At 42.0% G+C, this 15,270-nt stretch overlaps 1 protein-coding gene across 2 annotated transcripts in view; it reads left to right on the top strand.

Moving 5' to 3' along the window:
- Positions 1-15,270, top strand: part of UBE3D (ubiquitin protein ligase E3D) — a 139,021-nt gene that overhangs the window by 66,114 nt on the left and 57,637 nt on the right. For both annotated transcript variants that reach the window (XR_013998977.1, XM_081139734.1), the window contains exon 9: positions 2,687-2,825. Coding sequence is in view for 1 of the 2 variants with exons in the window: in XM_081139734.1 (XP_080995860.1) it covers positions 2,687-2,825 (139 nt within the window). In the remaining variant the exon portion in view is untranslated. The remainder of the gene's footprint in view (positions 1-2,686; positions 2,826-15,270) is intronic.

Genomic DNA, 15,270 nt, shown 5'->3' with positions numbered 1-15,270 from the left:
ATTCATTCTCAATTTCACCATTTTTTAATAAGTGATAGAAGTGAATTTTTCCCCTTCTCTTTGCTTCTTTGAAAATAAATAGGTCATAGTTGCTTCTCTAGGGGATTTTGTCAAGACAGAAGTTTAGAAAGAAGGATGGTGTGTCCTCTGCTTGCATGTTGGTCTCTTAGACTAAGGTCACCTGGCTGACAGCCCTGGTCTCCTAGGAAAGCTTTTCCTCTCCCTACTTTAAAGTCACAGAAATAGGTTTCAATTGATGTTTAGTTCGTTGTTCCTTTTGACGAATCTCTCATGTTGATTTTATAGTGGAAGATTACTGACTTAGGTCTAATAGTCTGTGAGGTCTTTGCAAGGTATGCCAGAAATAATCTAAATGCTAGATTATTGTAATCCTATTTTTAACATGTTTTTTATCATTAATAGAAATTTATACTGATTTAAGGTGTGGGTGGATAATCTCAAATATTGCCTGACTTAATCAACACATGCCCCAATTTCCACATGAGTTTGGTGATTATTTTAAGATAAACCAAATTTTAAGTATGGCAGGATCCTTAATTGTGAGCTCCAGCCAGTGCCCATGCAGGCTGCAGTGTTTGCTTCATCCTGGGACACCCCTACTGAGGCACAGAATGATGGCCCAGGTTAGGTTTTGAGGGCTCACAGATGAGTTCCCAAGGGACATTCATAATCCAGGACAGTGTCAGGTGACCTTAACTGCAAGATATCCAACTCAGAAAAAGCAAAAACCTTTTCAGGGCACTTAAAAAAAATCAGAATAAAAATAGCTCTAATGAGCCCTGCTATTGGCTGCTGGGGTAGAGAGTATGAATTCTGAAAACTTAAATTGTTTATTGAACATTCAAGTATAAGTGAAAAATTGGTATTTCTTTTAACCAGTAACAGATTAAATCTTGGGTATGTTTGAGGAAAAGCAACACTAATCTAATTTTTATTTCCACATTAGACTGCCAAGGTAGAGGAAACCACAGGTTATAGTTGATCTCAGATGAGCCAGAGATGTAGACACAGCCCAAACAGGAATATAAGTAGGGTGGTGGGAAGTGTTGTAATAGGTGCTAGTATGGTATTTAGCAAATAGTTAATTCTTATAAGGGAAACAGGAGGATGTCTCCAAGGAAATGAGAATTAAGTGGGTCTTGCAGGATGAATAGAAGTTCACCAAAGAGGCTAACAGCCTTCCAGGCCCAGAAAACGGTGTGACAAAACAGGTGTGTATTGTAGTGGAGGTCAGAGAATGGAAAGTAACTGGTTTGTGGAGGGCCTAAGGAAGGTGCCCGGAGAATGAGCTTGGAGCCACTGCACTAGTACTACATTTGACTTTTACCAAACGTGGCAAGGTTTTTATATCCATTCCAGAGAATTGTCGAGAATGCTATATGATTAGTAAAAGCAGAAAGAATAACAGCCAGTCAGTATAAAATAATTTTTACAACACTGAAAAGACAAAAAAATGTACACTTGCTGAGACAGACCATTTTTTAAGAAAGTGGACAGTGTCCTATTTCAGTACAACTAGAAGGCGAGTGCTTCAGAGAAGAGTTAACTCTGCATCCCCACATCAGAAATGTGTCCACATAATGAGTAGCCTGATGGATGCAGCTAAATGATCTGCTGTGACTTGTCATATAAAGTGTTCAAATCCATTATGCTCTCAACCACTGCTGCCCCCTGAACCTTCAGAATTCACCACTGATTTGGTTAAAAGTCAGTGTTAAGAGAGAAGTTTATAGAAAGGCAAACACACACACACACACACACACTTCTCTTTAAAAATCAGGACAGTGGTAAGAGACACTTGGGTGGGGGCACAGGCAGGAAGTACTCAAGTACTGTAAATAGACAAGTGATAGCATAAGACTCATGCTGTTCTTCTTACGCTTCCTCATAACACTTTCCTTATTTTTCCCTTTCCTTTGAGTACCAGATGGGAAGCCAGAAAACCAGGATCAGACCCATATCGTTTCCTAAACATCCTCCTCTTAGACAAGTCAGTTTACTTTTCTGGCCCTCAGTTTCCTCATCTCTCAAATGGAAGCATTTTCAAATAGAGCTGCTTCGTGCCTGGGCTACTCTCGAAGAAGAAGAGAGCCCCCTGCCAACCCTCCCCTTTCTAATAGCAGCTTTGCTTTTATTTTTGTTATAAATGAGGACTTTTATAAGATTTTTGATAAAAGGATTCGATCACTTTTTTAAAGTCTGAAAATCACTGAACTGGATGTTCCAAAAGGCATAATATCCAGCTCAGAAACCATTTCCACATGTGTGGAATGGGGATAGCAATAGTTCCATTGCGTAGGCATCTGCGGGCTGATCGAGATGCGCATGTAGAAAGGAGCATGGAGCACAGGAAGCGCTCAATGTGTTAGTGTTAATCTCCCCAACCCCAGGTTGGTCCCTCACAAGTAAGACTGCATTTCATGACTCTTAAACTTTGAGAATAAAATGTTGACCTGAAAAAAAATGCCAAATCCACCTGTTTTATACTAAGAACACTGTAAAATGTCTTGGACATTTACTCTGTGAATTTACAGCATAACCATTTTATTTCTATTTTTTGTACATTGCTTTTTCCTCCCCCAACTGGCAGTTTTCTTCTTCTACACCAGAGTTTTGAATTATGACCAGATGCAGTTCTGACATTGCACATACCTATGTGTTTCAGGCTTGCCAGCTCCTGGGAAAGTGACATCAGTGTCCACTCTCTGACCCTGCCCTCTGCAACCTGCCTGGAGCTGCTGTTGATATTATCAAGGAGCAACGCCACACTGCCTCCCTCCCTTCGCTCTATGAATTCCTTTCAGGTAAGGAATTGCTCCTTTACCAGGGTGTGATTTCTCCATTTTCCTTGTAATTGTTTTCTAAGGAGTCTGTTTTTCACAGGAGGTCATCCATGGAAACCCACATTTTCACATCATCATTATAATAAGCATAGTGCATGCACTGCCTTGTCTATCTTTTTTTAAATAAGTGAAAAAATGGAGGCTCAAAATTGACTAGGTCATTGTCTAGTAGTGGCAGAGTCCATATCTCTCTACCTCCAGGGTTTGTTCTCTTAATCTTTTCTGCCTTTGAGAGGAAAGGCAAGAACATTTGGCAGAGACTCTTGCAAATGCCACTTCCTTTTCCCCAGATTTGCCCTAGACCGAGGATTTTCAGCTTGCAAATTGCTAAGTGGATGCTTATCAGTGATAGCGTCCTACCCACTCTCAGCACCTGTTCCCTCTCTCCCTGGTCCCACCCTCATCACTTTCCCGCTCTCCTGGATATTTATCCGTGCTCCTGGTAAAGGACAAGGCGGAACAGGACAAACAGGACAGCCCATGTGGACTGACCAGCAGGAAGACCCCCTCCCTGTGAGGCAGCTAATTATCACTGAGCTGGCAAATGCGAATTAAGATGTTAGTCACTTAAGTTGTGACCCAATAGCTACTGAATGTAACGGAACATAACGATGACTCTTGAAAATGGAAAAATATTCACAAACCTCCTGAGGCCACGTGCATTGGTGAGAAATGAGCCGAAGCAGGTTGATTCTACTTCTGAAGCATTGCTGATGTATCCTAAGATAACTTCAGAATCAGTGTATATTGCTTGGTGCACCTCTGTTAAAACAAGACCTGGATTTGCCTGTGAATCATAGCACAGGAAATTGATTTTGAAAAAACAACTGCTGCAATCTAATTTTCATCCATATTCTTATTTTGTTATAATGATTATCTCTGTGATTTTCTTCCTGATACAAATTTCAGACTTTGGCCATGATGTACCTGTTTGTATTTATCATTCATTACTCGATTATCAACTTTAATCTAAGGCCTCAAGGCACCTTAGAGAACACCTTGTCATTTTGTAGAAGAGGAAACTGAGACCCAGAGAGATGGAGTGAGCTGGCCAGGGACTATGCAGCATGGTAGAGACAGAGCTGGACTCACCAGGCTTACACCCGGGTAACTGCATCCTCTAAATGCAGTACTCTCCAAAGTCTTGGGAGGTGGAGTGGGTGTCAGTGGTAGGTGGAGGCCAGTTGAATCTATCTTGGAATATCCACGACACCCCTTATTCTGTAGTAATTTATAGTTACTATTTGTATACTGCCCCAAATCAGAAATGATTTAAAATTCTGTCAGTCCTTCTTTCTTCTAAGTTTTGCTCTCTGAATTGAACATTGGATAACACAAAAGTTTGTATATGTCCACAGACATTTGTGGAGGGAGGTAAGAAACTTAACCCATAGTTATCTTTGGGGAGTGAGGCTGGAAGACAGTTATTTTTTATTTCTCTCCCTCATGTACCGTATGAAATTTTTGTGTGATGGATGAGTGGGGAGCCAGGGAGGCGACTCTGACTTTAAGGATTGTACACAGAATATTGGAGAAGATGGAACCATCATCCATGTGTGATATATAAATTGAGAATAATTATATTACAAAGTAGCCTCAATGCAAGTCTTTAAGAGATGAAAGGTAAAACAATAATCTAAACTGGGCGTGTGGGGGTTTTGAGGGGAGGCCCAGTCTGTGTTTCTTCTGCGTGAGACAGGCAGGTGAGGCAGTCTTGCTGCCTTCAAGCATCTCAGCTCTGGTTCATGTAAGCACACGGCAGGAAAGCCTGGCCTGCTCCTGGTGGCATTAGTGTTCTCTCCTCTCACCTTCCGTCACAGGAGCCTTTGGAGTTAATTATAGAATGACTGTCTCTATTAGTGATTGCACTTCTCCGGTCTCAGTCTGTTTGCTGAATATTATTGTCAGGAGCACATACACTTTCCCAATTTCAAAGGTACAGAGAAACCTGTCACAAGTTCCTGAACAATGTCTGCTAAACTGATTTTCCCTGCTGCCAGCCCTGGAAAGATGCATTCTAATTCCGACTCTACGAGGAATCGACTTCCCTGTGCAGGCCTTCACTCCAAAATAAAGGCTTAGTGAAAGGGGGAGGATAGCTGTCAGGATTAGAAAGAGATGCCCCGCTTCTCCATCTCTGTAACACCCCCTTAATCATTTATTACAATAGCAAGGAACAGGGCTGCTAATTCTGCCTGTACTTGGAATTTACTTTTTCAGTTGGGAACTACTTTAATGCAGTTCTTTAAAGTGCGGTACTGGTGAGAGCTGTAAAATAATAGAATGACATTTGTTAAAGATACCATCTTTACATTTCCAGTTCTCTTGTATTCTGGGCCAAGTCCGTCACTGTGAGCAATGCCGCTGTCTCTCTAAAAATGGGATTTTCAGTTTCTGAGGATTCCAATGGCACTCCTGCTTGGGCCATTATTGCAGCCAAATCCCAAAAGGAGAGGTTTATCTTATTAATTAGAGCTGTTACATACATGAAATTGTAACTTCTTAAACTACAGTATAACATTTCTCTCAGGCCATTGGGGATATCTTTGGGTGGATTTGTTATAATTTTAACCTGCACTCTGCCCTCTGTTGCAGTGTGATTATAAGCAAACAGAATGTGGGATTTGTTTGAGAATCACTGATGTCTTGCTAGACACATATTATTATCATGGTTGTTGCAGCCCCAGGACGAAGGATGGACTTATCATGTCACTCTCTGCTTAAAATTCTTCCACGACTTTTTATTGCAACGAGAATAAAATCCAAACATCTTAACCTGGCCAACAAAGCCCGGCAACGTCTGGCCCTGCCTCTCCTTTTGGCCTCATGTCCTGTTCTCTCCCTCAGGCTCTGTTCCAGCCACAGCGGCCTTATTTCCTGCCCCCTTTCACAAGAAGCTGGTTCTGGCTGCAGAGTCTGCGCACTGGATGTTGTCTTTGCTATCAGGAGGTGTTCTGGACTAGATTTTTGTGTATCTGAGTCCTTTCAGGTCTCAGCTCAGGTGTCCCCTCCCCTAAGAGGCCTAACCTGACCCTCCTCATCAAACTCCTCTCTCCCCATTAGCGTATTCTGTAACCTCATCTTGTTTTCTTTTTTTTCATAGCACTTTTCACTATTTAAAATGGTCTTGTTCATTTATTTGTTCTTTTTTTCTCTAGTGAAATGTGAGGGAGAATGTTCAATATTGTGTCAACAGAACTTAGAACAGTGCTTGGACACAGGGAGCATTTAATAAATATGGGATGACTGGCTCTGCACGGGTGGGTGGGTGAACAAATAGAACGCAAATTGGCATGGCCATTTGTCATTCTAGAGATGTCCAAAAGACTGAGCTAGAGGGAAGCAGAGGCATGAGCAGTACACAGTCTGGGGCAGAAGCAGAGCAACTTGGCTGCTGAGACGGTGGACTCCACGGGTAAGGCTCAGCTTTGAGACATGTGGACGAAGTTGAGCCCGGATGGGTATCTGCATTGTAATGGCAGCCTGGAAAGACTGGAAGAAGAGTTTAGCCTTTAGAAAGAGCTGGCAGGAATCAAAATAAGCAGAGTGACTAGTGTCCAGGCCTGGGTTCCCTCTGGGCACTGGCAACCTCAGTAGGGGAAACAAGAATGATGCCCAGGCTTTGGTGCTAGAAACCAAGGTGGGGGGATTGAAGGTTCTCTGGAACGGGGTGGGTTGCAGCCTGCTGCTGTTGTGACTTCCAGCTTGATTCCACTCTGAGTGCTTCAGGACTCTGGGGTCAGGTGGCAGAAGGCCATTTCCATATCCATTTTGCTGGGCAGCGACTAGCTTTTTAACCAGAAGTCGAGCAATAGCAACTTTAAATGTGAATGGTGTCTAGAAAGTACAACCTTCAGAGCAGCCGGGTTGGATCCAGGATTGGCCAGGGCTGCTGGTTTTAATTACTAGGCTTTTCCTTAGAATCCTAGACTATTGCAGCTGGGAAGACCAACTAGTCTAATGACCTTTTTATAGAGAAGGAAAGTCTCCGGAAGGGTTAAGTTGATATTGGAGACTGTAACTCTGATTCCTATGCTATGCTTTTTGTGCTACACAGGATGCTGACTTCTCTTCAGGTATAAAGGAGATTTTTTTTTTCTCTTACTAGCATTTCCTTATTCCATGGGACACAGGTTCCTTAGGGTATAAATAGGTATTATAGAAAACAGTATTTAATCATTATGTACTAATAAAGCAAGTTATAAAGGCTAATGCTTATTCAATTCTTTCTGTTATCCAGTCACTATTCTCAGTGATTTTCACTTATTAGCTCATTTCATTTTCATGAAAATATACCATGAGGGAGGTATATTAGTCCCATTTCACTGGTGCGGAAACTGAGCCAGAGAGATTACCTTGCCCATGCTCACACAACTAGTAAATGGAAGAGCATACGGTACAAAGTCTGACTCTAGAATCCCCTGTTCTTAACCACCAGGTTCTGTTGCCTTTTAAAATAAGTTTAGTTAAACTAAGTTAGATTTTTTTTTTTTAACCTGTAGGACTTTTCAGTGCCTTTCTCGTGTATAAGAAACATTGTGACCTTCCTAGTTAAAGAATATAGTAAAGATTATTTCCCAATTGTACTAGATACTAGGAGGACCTCTTTCTAGGAGCATTTACTGGAATTAATGCTCTGAGAACACAGATGGGGGAGACACTATTCTGTCTGAAACCGAAAGATTTGGATGATGAGACAGTTCTTGTACACGCGTTGTTCTTGGCAGTCTTGCTTATCTCCAGCAGAAGTGCTGCAAGTGTAACTGGTGATTGTCAAGAGGATATGTATATGTTTTAGTAGCTAGACAGTACTTCTGGTCAGGACCACCTTGGACAGATGGTTCAACAGGAACGAGATCTGCCTTTGCCATTTCTTAGTACACAATGAGTCACACGAGAGCCCAGCAGGCCTGTGGCTCAGCATTGCTTTCCCAGTCTGCACCTACTTCCAGTTCTATTTCTGTTGAGTCTCATTCATTCTAAACACAGTGTAACAAGGTAGTGATATGGCAAAGGATTCCATGAATAGATTGAGTCGTCTGGCTAAACTCTGTCTCTCTCCTCACTATGGCTTGACTCTCCGCTTGATTTCCAAAAGGAGTCTTCCTTGGAAACGTATGTTCAACTGAGAGATAAGGAGTGTTCCACAGCCTTGAGCCTTGAGCTGAGGAAACTTTTTTTGTCCATTCCCAACCTTACATCTTAACTCTTGCTCTGTGCAGCTGTTCCAGGCCATCCAAATTGTGTGGATGAGATTTTCGAGGGCGCAGAGACCCAGAATTGAAGCTGCTTCTTTCCCACATGTAGATCGCTGTATTCTATAATAATTTAAAATGTTTGGCTCAGTGGCTAGAGTGTTGGCCCACATGGACTGAAGCGTCCTGGGTTCGATTCTGGCCAAGGGTACATACCTTGGTTGCAGGCTTGATCCCAGGCCTCTGTCAGGGCAAGTGTGGAAGGCAACCAATCGGTGTGTCTCTCTCACATCAATGTTTCTCTCTCTCTTCCTCTCCCCCTTCCACTCTCTCTGAAAAGCAATGGAAAAAATATCCTCCTGTGAGGATTAAAAAAAAAATGTTTTTTTCCCCCACAGACATTGTATTTTTTTTAAATCCTCACAACAACCCCCTTTTTAAAGGTGCAGAAAGTAAGTTATGCAGGCAAGTTCATATAACTGCCAAAATGTGGGGCCGTGTTTCAAACCTGGGTCTTCTGTTTCTGAGTCTGTTATGTATTCCATTTCATGACAGTTACATCAAGGAAAATACCAAATGGGCCTATTTAACATCCCTCGTCTTGTACATATTATCTTGTACATACTGTTGCAGCAACAGTATCTCTTTTATTAATGTCATCATTTGGAGAACCACAACCTACAACCATGGGAGCAGTGTGAGAACATTATCCAGCATCATAGGTTCTGGCAAATGAGCTGAGCTTCCTCAGATTACAGGTTTATGCGTATGCACTGTGGTTGAACAATATCGTGAAAACATGTAGAAAAGAATTAGCAATGATTTATAGAGCTTATCTTTTACCACAGTTGGGTTGGTCAGGGAGATTTCCTTGGCCCTCGGTGGATTTGAAATCCTACACTATTCAGTGAGAAAGCACGAAGCAGATGAACATCTTGAATAAGGGATTCATTATTCTAAAGAAATTCTCAATTATTTTACTTGTATGTAGTTTAATTGTAAAAACCATATATTCAGCTTCTCAATTGTTCAGAAATGAATAATTTTACAAATGATTCCCCTCTTCAACTATTTTTTCACTACCTGTTAATGCCTGTATCAAAAGAGGGGAAGAAAATAACACATGAAAATTTGGATTAGTCATTTGGCCATTTGTTGGCATCTCAGGTGAAGAAGGTTGAAGTTGTGGTTTAAAGCTTAAGAACTTTTTAAAAAAATGTAATCTACATGGAGCTCCAAGAAATTGGTAAGCAGAGGCCTGGAAACCATATATCAGTAGCAACAAAGGGGCTACAGAGAAGAGAAAGTGAAGTTTCTATCTCTACACCATTTTTCTTTTCATTCCACTTTTAGACATGGCACTGCATAAAGGGCCTTATCTATTATATGCCATGTTCATCTCTAGGTAAGTTACAGCTGTGATTATCTTTTTTTTAAATCCTCACCCGAGGATATGTTTTTCATTGATTCTAGAAAAAGAGGAGGAGAGAGGGAGAGAGAGAGACATTGACATGTGAGAGAAACATGGATCAGTTGCCTCACGCACACGCCCTGACTGGGGATTGAACCCATAATGTGGGTATGTTCCCTGACTGAGAATCGAACCCATGACCCTTCAGTGCACAGGATGATGCTCTAACCTTTGAGCACACCGTCCAAGGCACTTTACTTTTAAAGTAACATTTTATAAAATGATTATAAGAAGATAGTCACATGATAAAATATTGGAAAGCACAGAAAAGTGTAAAGAAAATTAAGTCACTGGGAATAAAATAAATATTGACATTTTAGAGTAATTCTTGTCAGTGGTTTTTATGTATGGTCATGTATACACACACACACACAAATATATTTTAGTGTAAAATGGTCTTGTTGGAGATGCTAGGACTCGGTTACTGGCAGTATTCTGTTCTTTCCTCTATTTGATCTTGTATGAAGACAGTCTTCCCCGAGACTGTCAAAGGCACTTGGAGACTTTATATGTAAAAGTCCTGTTGTTAGATGGGAGCAGATGGGGAGGGAGGCTGTGAGCCATTCGAGATGTCCAAAGTTTGCTGCAGATGTAATCAGCAGGCAGCTAGACCTGCAGGAGGTGGGTAGGCACTAGCTAGAACTTCACTCAGCTCTCGTGGGGATCTGTGTGCACATTCCAGAGAATCGAGAAGAGAGTTGTTGACACCCTCAGTCCCTGAGGTGCGTCAGTCTTCTTGCTTTCCTGCTAATGCCTTGGTCCTCAGTGGGCAGAAATAATCAGGAGTTGAATACTACTCATAATATTTAGGGAATCCAGTCTCAAAGGTGGTGATTACTGCTCTGACTGTTTTCAGTCTCCTCAAAACAGATTTCTGAGAATTGCCTCAGCAATTTGGGTGTGAAAGGGTGTTACCTTCTTCCTTCCTTTTTGCCCGGCAGAACATTCTGTGGTTTGGGGAAATAAGCAGGTATCCTTAGTTTAGTACAGCTCTCTAGTCTGGATTCTCCCTTCCTCTCCCTCCTTCCATACTGGCTTTGCCGCATTCTTGAGAAAATGTGGAGGACATGGCCAGGCAGAGAGCCAGCCCATGTTGCTGCCACATCACAGCTTTCAAGAGGCGGCCTGCCCTACCCAGATTCCCCGCCACATCCTGCTGCGCAGAAATTTCTCTCTACCATGGGGTTGGGCCTGTAGGCAATGTGGGACGGTTCCCAGGCCTTCCCTCGAGGAGCTGCCACTTGTTAGGGGACCCAGTTGCGCCAGGGGTGCTCTGCTTTGGCCTTATTGAGAGAAGCAGGAATGAGGTAGAGCCCAGAAAGTCAGTGATTCTGTCTCTTGTTTTCTTGTTTTTAGTAAGTTAACTCTTTCCCCTTACTTTAAAGGAAATACTTGCTCATGACAGAAAATGTGGTATGTTTTTCATTAGCAAAACAATACTTTTTTGCCATTTTTAGCCTAAAAATATAGAGTTTTAAAATTAAACCAACTATTATCTCACCCGTTTCAGTCCTTCATGCATGGTGGGGCCAGGCCTGGAGGCAAGGCCTGGTAGGGTCTGAGCAACCTCTGTGACTTAAGGGCAGTCACTGTCCCTGGACCTAGTATCTGTAACTCTGAAATGGGCGTGGGGAGGACTGCAGAACAGATAGGGTTTGTCTAGTTCCGCAGTGACGGGAGTAGGCATGGTGCTGGTTATTAAATGTCTGTGTCCATGGGGAGCCTGTTTCAAGTCCAGGTTTCTGAGTGAGAGCCCGAGAGACTCTGATTCAGCAACTCTGCAGGAGAGCTTGGGACTCTGCGTTATAGCAAACATCCAAAATGCTCTGATGAAGGTTTTCAAGCACCAAGGTAAGAAACACTTTATGATAATAGAATATATCCCCACTAAAGTGAAAGATGTGAAGAAAAAGTTTTCTAATTATGACAAACACCTAGTCACTAGTTCAAATAGCTCAGTTATTTTTCTCTTTTCTTCACTTTTCCCTATGAACCTGCTCTTATCACAGTCCTCGACTGTGAAGTAAACTGAATCATGAAGTTTGTACCTTTCCTTGTACTTTTTTCCCCTCTACCATGACCTCTCCCTTTACACTCAGGTGCCTGGTAGAATCTGAGTGTTAGTTACCTCTCTAAGTCATCTTTCTGCCACGGGTTGGGAACACCTAGCATCCCAGGGTCTCCCAGTCTCTGGGTTTCCTCCCTCCCTCAGGGATGTGCATCTTCTGTAGCCTCTCTCCTTCCCACAGCCAGTCACTCACCTGGACAGAGGACACTCAAAGTCTAGTCTTAAATCCGTCCCCAACTGGACTGGGACCCTGCTCTAGTCGGGTAACCTCTATGAGTCCCCATTTCTTTATCTGCACAATGAGGGGACTGGGTTAAATTATAAAGTTCCTTTTCAAGTAGAAGCACATGGAGTCTCTTTGTTCCCAGCTGTTCCTAATTTATTCACCCAGGCTGAATAATATAACTTGAGTCCTTAAAGGGACTAGGTCCTAGTTTCTTTCTACATCTTGAAAGTGTTTAACTGATGAAAAGCATAGATAAAGCCACATTACCTAGATTTTTTTTTTCCTCTCTCCAGGAGAATGGAGTCTATATCCTTTACCTTCCTAACAGCCACAGAGAAGGGTCCAGAATGGTGAGATTAGAGTGCTGCCTGGCCCCTGGCTCTTCCTGCCGAAGAAACCCAGGTCACTCCTTCCTGTGGAGGCTGACAAAGAAAAACCAGTGCCAGATAGCTGTGTGTCAGGGAAAAGAAAGACGCAGACACTTGGAATGGTCTCTGGACAGCTCTTGATTTCTCTGCTTCCCCCTTTCTTCTCTCTTCTCCCTGGGCTTCTTCCACGTCTGGTTTCACCCTTTGTTTCTGACTCTGGGTCCTGGTCCACATCGAAATGTCTGCGGCTTAGGAATTTTCCAGTGGTTTTGCATTTGCATTTATTTTCCTTGTAGATGTGATTATTCTAGGAAAGTTTTCTAAAAGGTGAGCCTCTCCCCTTAACTGGAGCTATTCACAGGAAGACGTGGTTCTTTCCTACACTGAGATGACTGGGTTGTCCGGCGGTTTCCTAGAGGGCCTTGCTTCCTTGGAAAGGCTCAAGATGGGCCCGCTTTTAGAAGCAACATGCCATCAGGATTGAGATGACTGAACTCACCCCTCCCATGAAGGAAGCTACTGTGCTGTTCACTGGAGCTTTTCTGGCCAGAGGGGAAAAGGACAGCCTGGAGAGGATGCCGGCCTTGGAGGGCGTGATGGATTGGAAGGGGGGATTATCCTAGGCTCTCCCAGAGAACCTTTCATGAGCCCTCTAGTAATGATTGGTCCCTTCAGCAAAGTGAGGAGATTTAGAATAGAAAAGGTGTTGGGGAACTAGGCCAAAGGAATTATGAGGAACGAGAATAAGCCAATTTATTGTCCTTTTGTTCCTCACTCTCATAGACCTGATATAGTAGGGAGAAGCCCTGGCACGGACGGAGGTGGGAGACGGACCTGGTTTCTGGTCCTGGCTGCCATGACACCCGCAACCAGTGTGACTGCGTACAAGTCACTTACCTGCCTAGATCCCAGGTTTCTCATTCCTCCAGCTCAAAAATCCACTGATTCCACATTTTAGTAGTTGAAGGACTCACAGTAGTGTGAGAGCATATGGATTAAGTTAGCTTGGAGAAAAAAGGCTGGCATCCAGTCTAAGGTTAGCATCCCCTTAAAGACCAGCACGTTGCTTCTTTCTAGGCTGGAAGTTGGAAGTGATGGTTGCAGAGGTTGCAGAGAAGTGATTACGTTGTGGCAGCAGGGAAAGTGTTTCTGTAGCTTCAAACAGGGCTTCGTGCGGTTAGCGCCTGCAGTTAGCTTTCAGTAAAGTAAGGCAGTTTGATCAATCTGACATACAAGAGGGTAGCCGGTGCATTGTTTGAAGCTGTAATAACAGAACAGACTCAGTTGGAGTGAAGAATTGGCCAAGTAACACTATTTAGGTGCTGGTGCCTTCTCTTGTCTCTTTAGAAATGAATGTAGTTCTTTATAAATAACAACATTTAGCCATAGTCCTGATGTCTCTCGCTCTCTTCCTGCTGATCATAAATTATTGTTATTGTTGTTTCTCACTTAACTTCAGCTTGAACATCATTTGTAAAGGCAATAAACATGTGAGACATGGTCCATTGGAATTGTCAGCTGCTTTTCAGCATCAGGTCCCCTAAATATGCTAGTGTTTTTAGCAGAAATTAAAGCACTGCAAACAGAAGACGTGATTTTATTTTAAAGAGGTGAGTTAACTCTGCTTACATTATTGTGATTTCTAGTGTAGCTGGCCTTACGTCTCCCATCTCTGTATATGCTTGTGGAGGGGAGTATGTGAGTATATCTTTTCTTCTTTTTTTTCTATTTCTTTTCCTCTGTTGTCTTGATAGTTTTTCATGTTTTTTAAAAAAATTTCTTTGCTGTCTTAGAAGCAATAGTATGCAGTTTTCTATTTTTAGTGGTTACTCTTAAATTTTTTAATTATATAAAGTATAAAGTTTCCTAGTAAAAACAAAATTGTTCAGTATCTTTACTTTTTCAAACAGGCAAGAACTTTACCATATTTTAACTGACTACTAATCACATTTCTTCCCCTCACCCCCCATCTTCCCCATGATTCTTTACTGCTTTTGTTTGTTTCACTTAAAAACAAATAAGTTATTAATTTTAAACATTTTAATGTTCATTATATATATGCATATCAATTTTTGTGCTTTTTGTTTTTTTCCTGAATCCCATGTCCTTTACTGTTCCTTTCACAGATGGCCTGTGAATAGTAAACTTTTGGTCCTTCTATGTCTGAAGTCTCTTCATTTTGTGCATAGTCTTGGAGGGTGGGTATAGCACCCTCTCCCTTCATGGTTTGAAGGTCTGTCACGCATTGCCTTTCGTCATCTATTTCTGTTGATTAGGCAGCTATTGTAAGATTATTTGCTGTTTCTCTGAAGACAATCCATCTGTTTTTACTGATTGGTCTATAAGATTTTATCTTTGTGCTTGATGTACTCTAGTTTTACATGATGTCTAGGTGTGGATTTAAAAAAATGTTCTATTCTCTGAGACCATACCATCTGAGGACTCATCTTTAATTAGTTCTGAAAAATTGTTAACCATTGTATGTTAAATCTCCGTTATCCCCGTGTTTTCTTCTTTTGCCCTCCTATTAGACATATCTTTCTGAGGATATATTGGAGTCTTTCCATCTCTTCTCCTTGTCTCTTAAATGTTGTTCCACATATATGTCTGCCTTCAGGATAAATTCCTCAGTACTAGATTTTGTAAGCACTCATTCTGGTGCTTATCCCCATTATTCAGCTTTAAAAATCTTTCTGAGGATATGAAACATACTTGCTTTTAGGTCTTTTTCATATGTTTTGTTATTTTAATTTTGTCTAGAGTTGCTTAATCTTCTAGTTGATAATTTTGTGGCTGTCTTATTAGGGTTCGATTTCTTCATGTGTTTTAAAATTTTGGTTTGCAAGCTCACCTTCTGGAAGTTCTCTTTTCTCCTCCTCAGTGCTCCCCACAACTTGCCCCACCTCCCTGGTAGTTTTGTAGCTACTTCAGTCCGCCTCCCTGCACCCCTCCCAGCACCAAGCCCATATGGCAGATCTCTGTGATGACTGGGCTTCCTACAGATCACTCGCTGAACTGGCAGGCAGCTTGGCTCTTCGTTTTTCTCTAAAGTGTGGAGTTTCATGTACATCGTAAAAC

Source organism: Miniopterus schreibersii (assembly GCF_964146895.1).
Source record: "Miniopterus schreibersii genome assembly, chromosome: 6".
In the NCBI taxonomy this organism is placed as follows: domain Eukaryota; kingdom Metazoa; phylum Chordata; class Mammalia; order Chiroptera; family Miniopteridae; genus Miniopterus; species Miniopterus schreibersii.
This window is presented reverse-complemented; position numbering and strand designations above follow the sequence as displayed.